This window comes from Salvelinus namaycush, chromosome 18 (genome assembly GCF_016432855.1).
Source record: "Salvelinus namaycush isolate Seneca chromosome 18, SaNama_1.0, whole genome shotgun sequence".
Classification (NCBI taxonomy): Eukaryota; Metazoa; Chordata; class Actinopteri; order Salmoniformes; family Salmonidae; genus Salvelinus; species Salvelinus namaycush.
In genome coordinates, this window is record NC_052324.1 from 23899166 (window position 1) to 23918841 (window position 19676).

Genomic DNA, 19676 nt, shown 5'->3' on the forward strand with positions numbered 1-19676 from the left:
TTATTAATTTTGTACATAGGTGGATGTTCTGTAAAAAAGCATTTCAAACAGTACTGTATAGCTCGCTGTAGGCCTATGGTATGCTCTCCATGTTTGACCCCCAGCTCAGCTGAAAACATATATTCTTCTAAAGATTCAGCAGTTGAAAGCTCTATGCCCTAAGGGGAGGGCACAGTGCACACAGTCCATTGAAGAGTCCACACACTGAACTACTCATCTCATCAGTACCAAGGCCTATAGCTATCTCATATGGAATGCTCTCAGACTGTCTGTCCATGGGTTTGCCCTCCAAGATTGAAACGGTATTCTTTTCTCAGAGGTAATGTCTTGCCTCAATGCTTCGGATGCTTTATCCAGTTCCGTATCATCCACTTTTGACCAGAACACCTCTGAACCACCAGTCGAAGGCCGAAGTTGGCATCTTTGGACATCTCCACCTCCATGCACCGTCCAGTGTCCCTGCTGATGATTGGACCATTCTGCAAAACAAGATGGGAAAAGATCATATCAGAAACACTGAGATTGAAAAAGAACACATTCTTCCAAATAACTTTGCATAACCTCAAATCACTCTCTATAATCCTGATGGTAGATATTATGGTTCAAATAGTGTTATTATACTCAGTACTGGCACACTTCAAAGTAGAATCCACATTGCTATTATCCTTCTATGAGCCAGTTGTGAATGCAAAAGCACTGAATGAAAGTGGGAAATGTGTTTTGCTATGACTCAGTGGGATTTTGCATAGTCTTCTGCAATGGAGGGACCTTTACCAGCAGCAACCACATTTAATCTAACATTTAACACATGGCTCATCGTATTATACAGAACAAATTATTTTACCTCAATGCCTCTATATGTATGCATTACATGACTCAGTTATTCAAAAGAAGCCAGAGGCTTTTTTCAGAAACATTGATCAATTATTTGATTTTAATCCATTTGTGTTTTGTTTTTACCTGTGTAAAATCCCACAGCCTCTGGGAAACCCGCGAAACAGAGTCACATTTTTTCAAGCTGGGCGTGCGCCCTCTTCCGTCGTCGATGAGACATTTGGTGTCAGGCAGAAAGGTGGTCGACCCTAGGGGTCCTAGTTGTAGAAGCCCCTCTGTTGAGTAACGGGCAAGCTGAAACAGAGATGAACATCAGGCAGTTCATTTGATTGTAGCAAAAATAAGCATGGATCCAAAATACTGTACATTTGAGTAAATGCTGCAAATAAAATTGGCAAGTAGTTCATAGATATTGCAGTGCACCGGAAGGTATTTTCATCATCCTACTCTGATTCAGTGAGCAAATTCATTAACCGTATGCAGACTTCAATTATCTTAATATTTTTGGAGCTAAGTCTATTATGTGACTTTCCTAGGGCATTATATACAGATAGAAAGTATATAGTTAATTAATCCTAAAGATTTTCGCAACCAAATATTATCCCTAGACGTTTAATCCAGTACATGAAATGGTGTATGTCTGTGCCTCATATCTTTTACATAAGGATACAGTAGAGTTAACATATATTATTCATTACACTGATCCGCTCACAGAAATTAGATGCCAAAGATAAAGGGGTCTTCAATACAACCCACTTGACACACACTGTGAAATGCTGCTCTTCTCCATTGTTCCCCAGTCATCCAGCTAAGAGGGGGTATTGTAACGGAGCTACACGTAACTGTATGAACCAGAACAAGAGGAGGGTGATCAATGTAACAGAATGCTTTTGAACCCATACTGTTGAGGACTTGGCTTAGATGGAGAATATGTGAGCCTTGCAGCTGAATGAATGGCTGCTGATAGCTGCCGGTTTATATTTTCTGTTACCACTCTCTTAAACCAAATACTCAGAGCTGGATAAACGATATACGAGCCAGCTCATGTGGGGCTGTACTGTAGCTATGACTGAAGCTGACTGGGTGCCCTTTTAGCAGAGTGCTGCACTCATAAAAACCTTATAACGATTAAGAGACACCAATTTGGAACATATGAAAAATATGGAATGGGTTTGCCACGTACTTGTCCAGACTTTAAGGTACACTTGTTTGAAGGAGGCTATGGTTTGAGTAAAAAATATAAACTTTTACTACCTTGGGCCTGGTTAATATCCTTTTCACTATTTCTATTGAAATACCAAGAGAAAGTGTTTCAAATACCAATAAAGGTTTTTAAAACTATATGCTGTCTGCTGCAAAATTCCATTTGGAAGTGGGTTCCTGCCTGGCAGCAAGGCTAATAGATTGTAAATGATTAAGTGATTTATTTTGTAATTCATTCATTTCACTCTTCTTTTTCTTCCTTCAAAATACCTCAAAAGGATTTTCCATCCTAGTGTTTACGGGTTGTGAAATGTGTAGTAAACGGCATCATAAGATGATTTATCAGTAGTGTGAACAAGAACTGGGCACAGGCCAAAGACATAATCCCTGTTAAAATGTGTTGACAGCGTTACGGAGTGGATGCCTTTATTTCTTAATGCAGTTAAAATGTTACTATTACAAATACTTAGCCAACATAACAAAATTATTCTGCCAAGCCAATCAACCTGTTCTCAAAGCATTATATTAGAAGCTGATGCTCAATTACTTTCTTGACGCCATAAGGTTTGGGGGGAGCCTCTTTGGGTCAGGCTAATCATGTGTTCACTAATTGGCTCATTAACACAGTAGGGTAGAGCACAGTAAATTATGTTTGTGTTTTATTGTATAGGAGGAAGTATTTCAGAGGGAGACCACCTGCTACGGTAATCCCCTCTCCGCCCCTCGCTCTACCATGGAGCGACAGCACTGCAATGGCCCACTGAGATTACTGTACTTTGTGAGGGGCCATGCAGGCTTATGTTACATGTATGGCCCAGGCAGGTAGGCTGACCGTATATTAGCCTGGACAGAAGACAGGACATGTCCTCTCCCTATGGGGGCTGAGCCACAGCAGGAGACCAGTGTTTGATGTGAAACACCCTGTTTGTGTCCCAAATGGCACCTTATTCCCTATGGGAAGGGTGCGAAGGTTGCGATTTGGTATGCAGGCCATGACTACTACAGAGCCCCTGGCTGGGGACTTAAGAGGCCTCAGCATAAGTGGTGAAAACAGAAAACAGGGAGCAACATCCAGTGCTCCATGTACACCATACATAGCTGAGATTCCTGCTGGGATGAGCCAGGGGGTTGAGTGGGGAGACCCTGGGCCTGGAACCTCCATCCATGCCCTCCAGCCATGCCCTATATTAGGATTAGCCAAATGGACAAGGTGTGCCATTGTCCTCCTGGTTTTAAATTTCCTTATAGGAGGCATGGTGGAAACAGAGACAGACTTTTAAGAGGCACAATAAAGATTTATTCAGCACAATTACATTTTTCATACGGAATTGGAAAGGTTCAGTAAAATCTAAACGGCTCCAAAAATTGAATTGGATCCTGTGTAGTAGCATAGTGCCAGTCATCGTTGTAATCTAATGATACAATGGCATAAAATTCATTTCCATTTGTTTATTTCCCCTGAGGTTAGGATTAAAGACTTGATGTAGCTTTACATTACTGGACTGCACTGAGCTCTCTCAGAAGGAGGGAAGGAGGAAAGAGCCACCCAGTGCTCAACAATTTATTTATATTCAGCATGCGACTGATAATAAACATGTCACTCCGCATCTGGAGGGTGAAAAAAGAAAAATCAGCCATGAATAATATTTGCATGATTGTTTCTCAGGCATGAGCTTCAGTTTTGCTGCATGTGCACAACAAAAATAGTCGCAAAGCCCCTTTTGCCCCGGCACTCACAGGTCAGCACCTAGTGAACATTCTCTAATGAAACTTCCAGGGGGCTTTAGAGGCCATGGATTAGAATATTAGAACAAACAAATAAGAAAGCAAAAAGCTACTGGCTGATGAATTACTTCCACTTCAGGAGGACTTTGTAGTGCCTAGACTTCTTAAAACCACATTTAGCAGAATATATTCACAATTCTGAGCTTTTTCCCCAAAATGAAATGTTATTTTGCTTGGCTGTCAATAATGAGATACCATGGCATTACACTGTATAATGTAAGAATAATGCTTAAACAGTGTTATTTGTTGAAGAAAAAAGGTACATTCACGTTCAACCAACTTTGAAAATATGAACAGAGTCTTTATATTATTTGTAAATATCAAAGATAATAGGAGTGAAATCTGCTAACCTGTGAGGACATCCCGTGGCAGGGATAGAGGATGGCTTTGTCATCGTCCTCTGATCCCTGGTCCAGACAGTAGCCACTGGCTTTACTGTTTCGGACCTGCAACACAACAGACAGAGACCTTATTGTTCCTGATTCAGGTTAAAGTTTGCATTTGTTATTTTGAGAAGGAAATAAAAAGGTATAAATTGAAAACTGTTGTTATAACAGTCTTATCTAACACTTTTTCTATAATTTTTTGGAGGTGTGTGTTGGAGGAGGTGTGTGTTGGAGGAGGTATGTATTGGTGGAGGTATGTGATTTGAATGTGTATCACTTTATTTCCACCCTGTGAAGATATCTATCATGTTGTGTTGTCAGATAGGCTCTGCTCTGCTGGTCTGGTCAGTGCAGGGGGTGCAGCTGAAGTTCCAATGACAGATGAGCTTCAGCTGCTGCGCTATGGCAACACAAGGTAACTGTTTCTTGGCTTGTCGGAGATTTGAAATAGTGCCACCTAAATGGGAGCTGCTTTGAGGAATCCATTTGCAAGATGCCGGCGTAGAGAGCATTCATATCAAGACTGTAGAAGAACCAGGGCCACCAACATTGTGCTGCTTGATGAATCTGTAGTTTACTTCTGATATATGCCGACCATATATTTGAAAAGGCTGATTTTCTTCCCCTTCTCTGAATTTGAAATCAAAAAGTAAAAGGCTTGACTTATATTTTACAATGATTCTGAATTGACTGTCTGACTTCTTGCATTCAATTTCTCATCCTGTCAGAATATTTTTCGCTGTGCAGGGTTGTGCAGTCGAGCTTGAAACAATCAACTAGGCATCGAAAGCTAATAACTGTTTAATTAAATCTCATTACGGGGAAATTGCATTGAATCTTGTAGCTGTGCCGTGTTGCTATGGAAACATGATACCTTTACCTTTCAATGACTCCCTATGAATGAATTAATTTCCCTTCAACATGTAATCTTTGAAGTGCAGACGGGATGAAATACACTGTCAACGATAGATTGCTTGTGCATACAGTATTTAAACATATCTTGCCTAACACTGTATGTGATATTGAAACAAGCACTGCTTCTTATACTGAAGCATTCCTTACATCAAAGCACACTCTGCAATCACTGCTCGAGACAAGCTAATTCAACAGAAGACTGAAGAGGACATTTCAAGAATGTGTGGGTTGATGAATAAATGATCTCTTGGCAAACTAATGTGATGTTTTTATTCTTTGTAGAATGTTATTGTCAGCTTTCTTCAAACACACAGTAGGCTGCACATATTCCCCCTGTTTTTGTATTGTGTTGTGAAAATTGAGTACAGTACAGGTCTTCCACTACATCCAGTACAGGTCTTCCACTACAGGTCTTCCACTACATCCAGTACAGGTCTTCCACTACAGGTCTTCCACTACATCCAGTACAGGTCTTCCACTACATCCAGTACAGGTCTTCCACTACAGGTCTTCCACTACATTCAGTACAGGTCTTCCACTACATCCACTACAGGTCTTCCACTACATCCAGTACAGGTCTTCCACTACATCCAGTACAGGTCTTCCACTACATCCACTACAGGTCTTCCATTACATCCACTACAGGTCTTCCACTACATCCAGTACAGGTCTTCCACTACATCCAGTACAGGTCTTCCACTACATCCAGTACAGGTCTTCCACTACATCCAGTACAGGTCTTCCACTACATCCACTACAGGTCTTCCATTACATCCACTACAGGTCTTCCACTACATCCAGTACAGGTCTTCCACTACATCCACTACAGGTCTTCCATTACATCCAGTACAGGTCTTCCACTACAGGTCTTCCACTACATCCACTACAGGTCTTCCATTACATCCACTACAGGTCTTCCACTACAGGTCATCCACTACAGGTCTTCCATTACATCCACTACAGGTCTTCCACTACAGGTCTTCCACTACATCCACTACAGGTCTTCCATTACATCCACTACAGGTCTTCCACTACAGGTCTTCCACTACATCCACTACAGGTCTTCCATTACATCCAGTACAGGTCTTCCACTACATCCAGTACAGGTCTTCCACTACATCCAGTACAGGTCTTCCACTACATCCAGTACAGGTCTTCCACTACATCCAGTACAGGTCTTCCACTACATCCAGTACAGGTCTTCCACTACAGGTCTTCCACTACATCCAGTACAGGTCTTCCACTACAGGTCTTCCACTACATCCAGTACAGGTCTTCCACTACAGGTCTTCCACTACATCCAGTACAGGTCTTCCACTACAGGTCTTCCACTACATTCAGTACAGGTCTTCCACTACATCCAGTACAGGTCTTCCACTACATCCAGTACAGGTCTTCCACTCAAAACCTGAGTATGTTTTTGTATTGTACACCTATTATTGATAGTGAATAGGGAATGTCTCACCTCCCCATATGTGATGGTGTTGTTGTAGATGCGCATCTCTGGGTAGACATTCTCCAGGTACCAGCGGAAGCTCCGACACTGCAGCCTCTTCCTCAAGGCCACCCGCTCAGACACGTCCCCATAGTCAACCCCAGGGTTCTGGTAGCAAACACGGAGAAATCACATTAAACCAGGACACAATGACTTAAGCTAAGCAACATATGACTACTCTTCATGTAATTAGAAAAATGTAGGCCTCAAAAGATTTCTGGAAGGAGAAAGGGTGGAAAAAGAAAAAAGTTAAGGAGCCTGAGAGAAGAAGAGTGTATTTGGTTAAGAGATGGATGGAGGCTGTCATGTGGGACAATCATTGTTCTTTCATTAGACATGACAGTATGCTGTGCAAATTCTAATCAGCTGCTTAATTATGAGTGTTCATGGCCCTGCCACGCCGGGCAGCGTTGTGCATGGAGGTGGCTTCCCAAATTGATGTGGGGAATGCTTAATAACTGCTTTGCTCTGAGGTTTGCACTGTGCCCTGGCCTCCACAGCAGACATGCACTGCCTCATTAAGAGAAAGACTCACTGGCTGCGGTCCAAACAATGAAAAGACACACCCTATCCCCTCAGCCCTCAAATTAAGTGGACACTTCTAATGACGTATCATGACATCTGACGAGTATACACTTGCAGGGCAAGTGGCGAGGGAGGAAGGAATGATTTTGAAATGGACCACCCTTGGCCGGAAATGTGTCACTCGTTCAACCCGTGATGATTGTGTTTTCAGCCACCGGTAGCTTGTGGGTACTTTACATGCGCTACAGTCAATTATGATTGCATGTCTACTTATCTTCTTATGGCTGTAGTCCCGTTAACGGGATCGATATGACAACAGCCAGTCGAAGTGCAGGGCGCCAAATTCAAAAAACAGAAATCTCATAATTAAAATTCCTCAGACATTCATGTGTCTTATATCATTTTAAAGGTAATCTTGTTCTTAATCCCACCAAAGTGTCCGATTTCAAATAGGCTTTTCAGCGAAAGCACTACAAACGATTATGTTAGGTCACCACAAAACCACAATAATCACAGCCATTTTTTCCAGCTAAAGATAGCTTCACAAAAACCAGAATAGAGATAAAATGAATCACTAACTTTAGATTATTTTCATCAGATGACACTCATAGGACTTCATGTTACACATTACATGCATGTTTTGTTTGATTAAATTCATATTTATATCACAAAATCTGAGTTTACATTGAGGCGTTAGATTCACTAGTTGCAAAAACATCAAGTGACTTTGCATAGCCACATCGCTTCAACAGAAATACTCATCATAAATATAGATGATAATACAAGTTATACACATGGAATTATAGATATACCTCTCCTTAATGCAACCGCTGTGTCAGATTTCAAAAAACCTTTACGGAAAAAGAAACCCACGCTATAATCTGAGACGGCGCTCAAAAGTAAAACACCACAGCCGCAAAGATGGCGTCAACATAAACAAGAAAATACATGATAAATATTCCCTTACCTTTGATGATCTACATCAGAAAGCACACCAGGAATCCCAGGTCCACAATAAATGTTTGTTTTGTATGAAAAAATCCGTTATTTATGTCCAAATACCTTCTTTTGTTAGCGCGTCTGGTATACATATCCAAACACTAATTCTGGTCAGCGTTATATCGGACAAAAACTTCAAAAAGTGATATTACCGGTCGAAGAAACATTTCAAACTAAGTACAGAATCAATCATTAGGATGTTTTTAACATATAGCTTTAATAAAGTTCCAACCGGAGTATTCTTTCTTGTCTTCGTGAGCAATGGAAAGCAAGTTACTACCATGAGGAATAAGCATGATCAGAAAATGGCTGCTTGATGGACACCTGACTGATTCTGCTATCATTCACTCCCACAACACCATAGAAGTCTCATTATAATTTCTATTGATGGTTGACATCTAGTGGAACCCCTAGGCAGTGCACAATCATTCATATCTCAAGGGGATTTCATTGGGGACTCTGGTGAATACATACAAGCTCAGATTTCTGACTTCCTGTTTTGATTTCAACTCAGGATTTTGCCTGCCAATATCTCACAGACATAATTCAAACAGTTTTAGAAACTTTAGAGTGTTTTCTATCCAATACTAATAATAATATGCAAATATTAGCGACTATGACTGAGGAGCAGGCCGTTTGATATGGGCACCTTTCATCCAAGCTACTCAATACTGCCCCTTCAGCCATAAGAAGTTATATTACATATATAATTATTAATATATGCCTACTGTGTGATAGCTAGCAAATGTATTAGCTAACTTACGTTAGCCTGCCTAGATGGAACTTCTGAAGAAGAAAAATGTTTTATTTCTACAATTTCCAAAATTGTTTTTACTTACACTTGTACGTTGACTTCTCCATTGATGTTGTTTTTACGTTTTCGCAGACTTTTCTTAGCGGATGTACAATCGTCGCAAATTGAATTATGGGGAGTTTCAGGCCCTGGAGTGAACATAATTGTACACTCGCAAAGCCGACTGAAAACGAGGGCTGAGGGGCTTATGTTGCTTCCCTAGCTTGGCCAATCATTTGGACCGCCCTCCAAGATGGCGACGGGGATTCCCCAAGGGCATAAGGCGAGGGTAAGTGGATGAGGGTGTGTCTTTTAAGTGTTTGTACTGCAGCCTGTTTCTGTTTGGACCGCAGCTGTTTCTAAACCATAAATATCAAATCATTTGTTGGTAACAATTAAGTACCTTACTGTGATTGTTTACAATTAAAATTGCCAAAAATAAAACATAAATAGCTTCTTAGCAAAGAGCAATTTCTTAAGTGGGGAGGGGGAAACAGAAAACTAGCTGTTATTGGCAGAGAGGTTTGGAACTCTCTTTCTTATTGGTCTTGTGATGTAACCAGGAAGGCCAAAACTCCATCCCACCTAAACAGGCTGAAATTTCAGGAGGTATTTTCAAACAGCTCTTACAATAAAAAAACATTATCATAATTTTCTCAATTTCTGAGTATTATTCCAACCTCATAGCGTGGAAATATACACTGAGTGTACAAAACATTGTTCTTTCTATAATATAAACTGACCAGGTGAATGCAGATGAAAGCTATGATCCCTTATTGATGTCACCTAAATCCACTTCAATCAGTGTAGATGAAGGGGAGGAGAAAGGTTAAAGAATGATTTTTTAAGCCTGGAGTCAATTGAGACATGGATTGTGTATGTGTGCAATTCAGAGGGTGAATGTGCAAGACAGAATATTTTGGTGCCTTTGAAAAGGTATGGTAGTAGGTGCCAGTCGCACCGGTTTGAGTGTGTCAAGAACTGCAACACTGCTGGGTTTTTCACGCTCAACAATTTCGCATGTGTATCAAGAATGGTCCACCACCCAAAGAACTTCCAGCCAACTTGACACAACTGTGGGAAGCATTGGAGTCAACATGGGCCAGCATCCCTGTGGAACGCTTTCGACACCTTGTAGTCCATGCCCGACAAATTAAGGCTGTTCTGAGGGCAAAGGGGGTTGCAACTTAATATTAAGAAGGTGTTTCTTGTGTTTTGTACACTCAGTGTATACAAAACACAGGCAATTCATGTTTTGATTGCAATGGGCCTTTAAGCATACTTCACTACATCCAGCCACAGGTATCAGCCATATTTTAATATCTGTGAATAATGAGCACTGGCATTGTCCTCTGTTATTTTTATTAGCTATAACAGATGCATTCCATTTGAGAGATGTTGTTTGGACTACATGATGGTGGTAATCACAGTGAATCAGACCCTGCCACCAGAGTAATAGCGTTCTCCTCCAGCCTTTCTAACCAATAACAAGACTATGTGATCCTGTGTGTGTGGTGTTGGTAATGGGAGATATATTTGTTATAGCATTATGCACAAAATAACTCTGCACCATGGGACAGAGGGTTAATAGAGCACTGTACAACTGTGTTCGTAATTACATTGGACGAAGAATGTTGGGCGATGAGGCAGTTTGTTAATAGGGTGCTGTCTTAGTTACTGTCCTCATGCCTGTATCCATTGTGCCTCTCCCTGTGTTTTGAATGACCGTTCTGCCATATTAACAAAAGAATTGGCTTCCCTGGGATCATTAACGTAATGTGCCCCTGTGCAGGAGGCCTTGTTTGAGTGAAACACACTCCAAAGTTTGTTTCTAATGGCAATAATGTCTCGAAAACATTACAATTACTACCAGGCTATGTTTTAAAGCATTGTCACCGCCCACTGTGCCACTCAGATCATTGCAGTACTCCTTTACTAGACATGGCAATTAGTATTCTCCATTAATCCCTTTTTATTTATTATTGAAAATAGCTGTTTATTATTTTCCATGCCTATTTCAAAGGCCCTTGAAAGCAATTACGTCTTAACTGATGTGTATGAAAGTGGCACTGATTAAATTAGTCATTAATTTGGTTTCAGCTCTTCACTCCGCTCCACCACTCAGAGCCTGACGTCGTCGTTCAGATCTCACTGAGCTGCTCTGAAGGTTGAGTGGAATGAAATCTGAATATCCATTGAGGCCTAGCAGTCTGTCTAGAGGGGCCCACCCCGCTCGGCACAGAACAGGCTGCTGGTCTGAATGAACAAGTGGTGAGGATGGGATGGATGAATGGGTGGGGTGAAAGACCAGCCAGGCTCTTGTGACCAGCTGCGTTGTGAACCACAAGTCTTCAGGTCTCAAGCAAGGTTCCTTTAGATTAGCAATAGAATGCCTGTTGTGTCATATAATGTAATTATTTTTCTATGGATACAAAAGCCATGACTCTAGCCATTCTAGGTTTCTTCATAGGTCAGGTGCTGTGAGACTATGGTTACACTCACATTCATGGGGATGTTCCAGGCCATGTAGACGTGGGACCTGTACTCATCCATCCAGACCTCGGCGGCCCGCAGGGCGTTCCTCTTGGCGTAGTAGTCAATGTCGTTGTTGTATGGCTTCTTGGTCCGCTCGATGTGCGCCACTCTGGCGCAGGGCAGCACCTCCATGCTCCCCCCACACTGCCACACCTAGAGGAGAGAACAGCAGAGAGAAGACAGTGACCCTGCAGTATGCCAACTCCATCACCATCACAAGGCATCAAAGGCTAGACAGAGGCAGAGGATAACATCAGAGCTGGCAAGCAAACTGAATCACCCTCATGTGGCATCAACTGCATCAGCATCATCAAGCATCACCTGGCATCACCATCATCTAACTCAGATTAGGAGCCTGTGATCACTGATCTTCTGAGGGAGTCCTGCTCTATGGCTATGACAATGTCATCTTGTCCTTTATTTTGTTGTGTGTTATTTGTGTAACCCAAGTATGCCTAGTAGGCTAGCTCTACTGTGTAGCCTAGGCCTTCTATGTTTATGTATGTACATTTTTTAACCATCTTCTTTAGTTTTAAACAGCCTGTCTGGCATCGGTATGAGACAGAAACATTCAATCTAGTGTCAGAATTTACTACAAAGTGTAAATAGGATAATTTTGGTAATAAAGTCAGTCTCGTCCAAAACTGAGTTTTGTGTTTGTCAAAACTTACTGGAGGGTTGGGTATGAACTATGATCATGTCCACTTGCCCAATGCCCACTAACACAAGAGAAGCAGCTGTGCTGATTGCGCTCTATCAGCTGTGCGCTTTATCCAATCATAGCAGCCAGAACCTCCAGACAGTGAGACAGACCTGCCCATTACGCAGTGCCTCAGACTTGTTTAGTTTACATAAGACAACACGTCGCCAATGTTATGTTGAAATCACCCTTGGCACTAAGCCTTTTACGGAGTGGCCACTTCCTTTTGTGTTTGATAGTGTCAATCGCTCTAGTCTGCCCATTTGTTGGGCAAAATGAGAATTGAGACAATCACAACTGTAACTTCCCATTTGCGAGCATTTGTGTCCTCCCACGACCTGTTTTGTAACATGATTCCCTATGAAACACTGCCTGACAGACTCACACTCCGGTAAGTGAGAAAGTTGTAAAAAACTAAACGGCACTGAAGCACAAACGTCGCCACTCACCAATGACTTGATAAGCTGATTGTGGCCTGGCTGCTCAATGTGCCTACTGGCTACTATTTGCTAGCTAGCAAGTGATTTTGGGCACTGATAAATAGCGTGTAGCTTGTGCTTTATTTACGATAGTTTAACAGCTTGCAGACATGTTATTGTTCTCAGAAATCAGCCTTGAGTGCACAGACAGAATGTCCTGACTCAATAGACTGTATGCAGTGCATTTTAGCACATTTTTTTACTTAAAAAATACTGCACCAAACACTTTGCTAGATGTAAAACTGCATTACTAGGACCTCCTTGGCAAAAACGTCTAAATTAATTACAGCTTTCTTGATTTATCTTAGATATAATTCTGACTATTTTAAGAAAGTGACTATTTTGAGGAAGTGGCTATGTTGTTGCTATGGTGACTCAGGAGGGACAAACAACCGTACCTGTCAGGGTACAATATGCGAACATAACACACCCACATCAAATCACACCCCCAAGATAACTCTCAATTAGCTTCAGTCATTGCCGCTAGCATTTCTTAATGAGCAATCTTCAAAACGAGGCCAAATCAGGACGTGCAGTCACCATTTTAAAAGGACCACAACTTTTTTGTGTCATCCTCGATGATTTCAAATGCATTATCCACGTGTCGTTGTATTATGTTTTAACCTCTACAGGATCGGTGTCCCCCCAACCCCCATGGGACGGTTAAGCTAACATAGGCTAATGTGATTAGCATGAGGGTGTAAGTAACATGAACATTTCCCAGGACATAGACATATCTGATATAGGCAGAAAGCTTACATTCTTGTTAATCTAACTGCACTGTATAATTTACAGTAACTATTAAAGTGAAAGAATACCATGCTATTGTTTGAGGAGAGTGCACAATTATGTATAAATTATGTATAAAATTACGTATAAATAAACCAATTAGGCACATTTGGGCAGTCTTGATACAACATTTTGAACAGATATGCAATGGTTCATTGGATCAGTCCAAAACTTTGCACATACACTGCTTCCATCTAGTGGCCAAAATATAAATTGTGCCTGGGCTGGAATAATACATTATGGCATTTTGTAACGGGGTGCGTACTGGCGGCAGAGAAGTCAGGCGCAGGAGAGCGAAAACTGATTTACAACAGTGTCGTTTAATAAACATAAAACCACCGTAAACAGAACAATAAATGAATGGGTCAAACAAAACCCGGTATCCACCAGCATAACGTACACAAGCACTACAAGAAACAATTCAGGACAAGGACATGGGGGGAAACAGAGGGTTAAATACACAACATGTAATTGATGGAATTGAAACCAGGTGTGAGGGAAGACAAGACAAAACCAATGGAAAATGAAAGGTGGATATGCGATGGCCAGAAGGCTGGTGACGTCGACCGCCGCACGTCGCCCAAACTAGGAGAGGGACCGACTTCGGCTGAAGTCAATTTCAAAGTTGATGGTAAAAAATAAAATAACATGTTTTTTTTCTTTGTATTATCTTTTACCAGATCTAATGTGTTATATTCTCCTACATCAATTACACATTTCCACAAACTTCAAAGTGTTTCCTTTCAAATGGTATCAGGAATATGCATATTCTTGCTTCAGGTCCTGAGCTATAGGCAGTTAGATTTGTATATGTCATTTTAGGCGAAAATTGTAAAAAAAGGGGCGGATCCGTAAGAGGTTTCAAATGGTCAAATAAATATATCTATCTACCCTAGACCAAAGCCTGTTACAGGGAAAGCAACATCACTGATCTTCCATAATGGTAAATGGTAAATGGCTCTGACAGAGAAAACATTTGTATCTGCAGGATTTCTTGTTCGCTGTTATAGCTGCCTCCTTGTTTATCTTTTTACAAAGGAGTGCTTTTCCTTGATGCAGCAATTAGGTTGCACGGGCCATTATTTTCTGCTGAAGTAGGCAAAAAGGGGCCTAATAAATGGGTGTGTGTTGGAATGGCCCATAAATATGAGTGTCCCTGGAAAACTTCCTGTGACACATATAAACCCTGACACTGGATTACTCCCGAATAGTGTCTGCCTGTGCATAAGGGGTAATACATAAAACTAGACAGTAAATGCGTGTCATCCTGGAGAAAAACATCCATCACTGCCGAAAGTATTGATTGAATACAGCCTGAAAAAATGCTGTGACTCTTGCCCAGACACAAAGTTACAGCATAAAAAGAAAGTGTCACAACTAGTCACAACTAGAGAGAGAAAGAAATAGCTTAAATGAAAACTCTGTCCAGAGCAGAAAGACATTAGAGACGACAGCATATGGTAATGAACTTCTCCTGTCTTTTAAACTGCAGAGCCACCGGCACCCTGAGAGTCTCTTAATAACGATCATCACAACATAACAGATGTTCCGAACCATTAACATTCCACTGAACCCAACATTTACATCATTCTCAGAATACAAGGAGACAGACAACTGCCTGCATGCCGCAGAAAAATACCCTGAAGAAATCATGGAGCTCCACCAGAGAAAGTTATCGTACCGAAATACAAAGATGTACACTGAACAAAAATATGAACGCAACATGTAAAGTGTTGGTCCCATGTTTTATGAGCTGAAATACAAGATGTCAGAAATGTTCCATACGCACAAAAAGCTTATTTCTCTCAAATTTGGTGCACAAATGTCCTTATATCCCTGTTAGCGAGAATTTCTCAGGTGAGGCATATCAAGAAGCTGAATAAACAGCATGATCAGTGGACAGGTGCACCTTGTGATGGGGACAATATAAGGCCACTCTAAAATGTGTAGTTCTGTCACACAACACACTGCCACAGATGTCTAAAGTTTTGAGGCAGCGTGCAATTGGCATGCTGACTACAGGTATGTCCACCACAGCTGTTGCCAGAGAACTGAATGTTAATTTCTTTACCATAAGTTGCCTCCAACGACATTTTAGAGAATTTTGCAGTACGTCCAACCAGCCTCACAAACGCAGACCACGTGTAACCACAGTAAGATTTGGACCTCCACATCCGGTTTCTTCACCTGCGGGATCAAGTTAGACCAGCCACCCGGACAGCTGATGAAACTGTGGGATTGCACAAGCGAAGAATGCTTGCACAAACTGTCAGAAACCATCTCAGGGAAGCTCATCCGCGTGCTTGTCATCCTCACCAGGGTCTTCACCTGACTTCAAATTGGCATCGTAACCGACCTCTGTGGGCAAATGCTCACCTTCGATGGCCAATGGCACGTTGGAGAAGTAGGCTCTCCACGGATAAATCCTCGTTTCAACTGTACTGGGCAGATGTCTTGTGGGCGAGCAGTTTGCTGATGTCAACGTTGTGAACAGAGTGCCCCATGGTGGCTGTGGGGTTATGGTATGAGCAGGAATTAGCTACGGACAACGAACACAATTGCATTTCATCAATGGCAATTTGAAAGCACAGAAATACCGTGACGAGATCATTGTCATGCCATCTACCGCCATCACCTCATGTTTCAGCATGATAATGCATGGCCCCATGTCGCATGGATCTGTACACAATTCTTGGAAGCTAAAAATGTCCCAGTTCTTCCATGGCCTGCATACTCACCAGACATGTCACCTATTGAGCACGTTTGCGATGCTCTGGATCGATGTGTACGACAGTGTGTTCCAGATCCCGCCAATATTCAAAAAACTTCGCACAGCCATTAAAGAGGAGTGGGACAACATTCCACAGGCCACAATCAACAGCTTGATCAACTCTATGCGAAGGAGATGTGTTGCGCTGCATGAGGCAAACGGTGGTCACACCAGATATTGACTGATTTTCTGATCCACGCCCCTACCCTTTTTTTGTAAGGTGTCTGTGACCAACAGATGCATATCTGTATTCCCAGTCCTGTGAAATCCATAGATTAGGGCCAAATTAATTTATTTCAATTGACTGATTTCCTTATATGAACTGTAACTCAGTAAAATCTTTGAAATTGTTGCATGTTGTGTTCATATTTTTGTTCAGTGCATTTGAATGACATACTAATGATTCACCTCCCTAAGGGAGAATTTTGTTTTTGACTAGCAGTGACGTCACCATTGTTTTGGAGGGGTTAGTAAGGAATGCTTGACATGATGGGGGCTTTATACTGTAGGTGTACTGCTAATGTTGCATATTTTGTGCTAGCATGGACTTACACTGTGCTTTATGTCAAACATAAGGTGGTTTCATACCAAACCACATGCAACGATGCATGGTGGTCCACTGAGTGCATGTTGGTATAAGGCATAGCAGAGAGAATTGAGGCAGGAGGATAAAGGTCATTGCTCAAATTCGATTGATAGATGGATCCCTAGTCAGAACGTTTGACGCAATTCATCCTATCTCGAATCTTTCTGTTGGACAGGGTTGCATAAATAAACATAAATAAATAAACCCATTGCATTCACTAGGGCCTTCCACTGACACATTGAGAATGCTCTCATTAGGAAATGTTGGTTTGGCTGCGTTTCTGACGCATCATTTGTGCCCAGAGGGGACATATAGTGTATGCTGTAAGTGTATGACCCCAAAAAGACTGCTGCTATGCAGAGCATATACTCTTCCATCTTTTCCCTAGCAGTTTGTGGCAGCTTATGTTTTAACTTGTTGTGATTCACCACACATTACGCAGAGGTATTTGAGCGATAGTGTGACAAGCACTATACTAATATAGTATGCTGTGCAAATATTCAAATAAGCCAAACAAATTCTTGCTGATAAGTGGGTCTGTGAAATTCATCGAGGTAATATGTTGGAGCCGCTGAGCCACCGAGCCATATGGTACAGTGTGACATGTTCATGGAAATTACAGACATCAAATATTAATCAAGTTGTTGCTACCATAATTTACATTTACAGTAACATTCAAGTGTGTTTATGTGTGTGTGTTTAATTTAATGTTTCATTCACTGAATTAATATGGATGCTTTTTGACCCATTTCATAGTTGTGAAAAACCTTTTCACCTCCTCCATATCACACCCTCAATGGTTTCCTTTCACTCAACCAACCTCCATAATTACCCAGATTGGCTGTAAACCCTCTCTTAGATTAAACAGCAGTGGACCTTGGAGTGACTCTGGACTAAGAAATCAATCAGCCCCATTACCATTACTTACCCAATACGCACCTGCATGGCTACAACGTACCAACTACTTGCTTTCATTGTGAGTCTGTGGATGTCGTTGTAATGCATTCACTAATGGATGACTTCTCGTTTTACTGATCAATGATTAGGTTTCAAACAACAAACACAGACTTAATCAAACAAACACACACTAATCTTCAATGTTGCCTCTATTAAAGCACAGGCACTTCACAAATGAACATTCTGTGGTAATGCACTATTGAAACTTCTCTTTGCGGTAATGCACGTAATGGGAGGAGATCCAGGCCGGAAAGAATCGCCTTCCATGGGAGCAGACGGAGGCAGCGAAGGAGGAACAACGACGACACCGGGGTTCACGACCACGACGGAAGCCCGAGAGGCAGCCCCCCAAAAATGTTTTGGGGGAGGCACACGGGGTGGTTGGAGGAGCCAGGGTTTGAACCAGAGCCAACTCCCCGTACTCACCGTGGGGAGCGTGTGACCGGGCAGGCACCATGTTTTGCGGTGATACGCACTGTGTCTCCAGTGCGCATCCAAAGCCCGGTGCGTGCTGTGTCAGCTCCCCGCACTTGCCATTGCGAAAGTGGGCATCTGTCAGGACGGGTGGTGCCGGCTCAGCGCGCCTGGTCTCCAGTGCGCTTCCTCGGTCCAGGATATCCTGCGCCGGCTCTACGCGCTGTATCTCCGGTGCGCCTTCACAGCCCAGTGCGTCCTGTGCCAGCTCCCCGCACTTGCCGTGCGAAGGTGGTCCTTTGTCCAGGACGCGTTGTGCCAGCTCTACGCTCCAGACCTCCAGTGCTCCTCCACGGCCCAGTATATCCTGCGCCGGCCATACGGACTGTGTCTCCAGTGCGCCTTCACAGCCCAGTGCGTTCTGTGCCAGCTCCCCACACTTGCCATGCGAAGGTGGTCCTTTGTCCAGGTCGCGTTGTTTCAGCTCTACGCTCCAGAGCTCCAGTGCGCCTCCACGGTCCAGTATATCCTGTGCCAGCTTCACGCTCCAGAGCTCCAGTGCGCCTCCACGGTCCAGTATATCCTGTGCCAGCTCCATGCACCCGGCCTCCAGTGCGTGTCTCCAGCCTGGTACGTCCTGTGCCTGCTCCACGCACAAAGCCTCCAGTGATGATCCATGGCCCGAAGCCTCCAGTGATGATCCATGGCCCGAAGCCTCCAGTGATGATCCATGGCCCGAAGCCTCCAGTGATGATCCATGGCCCGAAGCCTCCAGTGATGATCCATGGCCCGAAGCCTCCAGTGAAGATCCATGGCCCAGAGCCTCCAGAGACGATCCAAGGTCCGGAGTCTCCATTGACGGTCTGCAGTCCAGAGCCTCCAGCGACGGTCGGCAGTCCAGAGCCTCCAGCGACAGTTTCCAGTCCGGAGCCTCCAGCGACGGTTCCCAGTCCGGAGCCTCCAGCGACGGTTCCCAGTCCGGAGCCTCCAGCGACGGTTCCCAGTCCGTAGCTACCAGCGACGGTTCCCAGTCCGTAGCCTCCAGCGACGGTTCCCAGTCCGGAGCATCCAGCGATGGTTCCCAGTACGGAGCCTTCTGCGACGATCTACGGTCCGGAGTCCCCGGCGATGATCCACGGTTCGATTCCTCCGGCGAAGAGTCACGGTCCGGAGGTTCCGGCGACGATCCCCGCACCAGAGGCGCCACCGAAGTTGGCGGAGCCACAAGCGGAGTGGGGTCTGCGTCCCGCACCGGAGCCGCCACCGAGGGTAGATGCCCACCCGGACCCTCCCCTATAGGTTCAGGTTTGCGGCCGGAGTCCGCACCTTTGGGGGGGGGGGGGGGGGGTACTGTCACGCCTTGATCTTAGAGATCCTTTTAATTCTCTATTTGGTTAGGTCAGGGTGTGACTAGGGTGGGCAATCTAGGTTTTCTATTTCTTTGTTGGCCGGGTATGGTTCCCAGTCAGAGGCAGCTGTCTATCGTTGTCTGTGATTGGGGATCATACTTA

At 43.3% G+C, this 19676-nt stretch overlaps 1 protein-coding gene across 1 annotated transcript in view; it reads right to left on the bottom strand.

Moving 5' to 3' along the window:
* Positions 1-332: 332 nt before the first annotated feature.
* Positions 333-19676, bottom strand: part of galnt9 (polypeptide N-acetylgalactosaminyltransferase 9) — a 122988-nt gene continuing 103644 nt past the window's right edge. Inside the window, exons 7-11 of the mRNA XM_039012819.1 lie at positions 11438-11623; positions 6589-6726; positions 4173-4268; positions 961-1128; positions 333-479 (exon numbers count right to left, since the gene is read on the bottom strand). Of these exons, the coding sequence (XP_038868747.1) occupies positions 333-479; positions 961-1128; positions 4173-4268; positions 6589-6726; positions 11438-11623 (735 nt within the window). The remainder of the gene's footprint in view (positions 480-960; positions 1129-4172; positions 4269-6588; positions 6727-11437; positions 11624-19676) is intronic.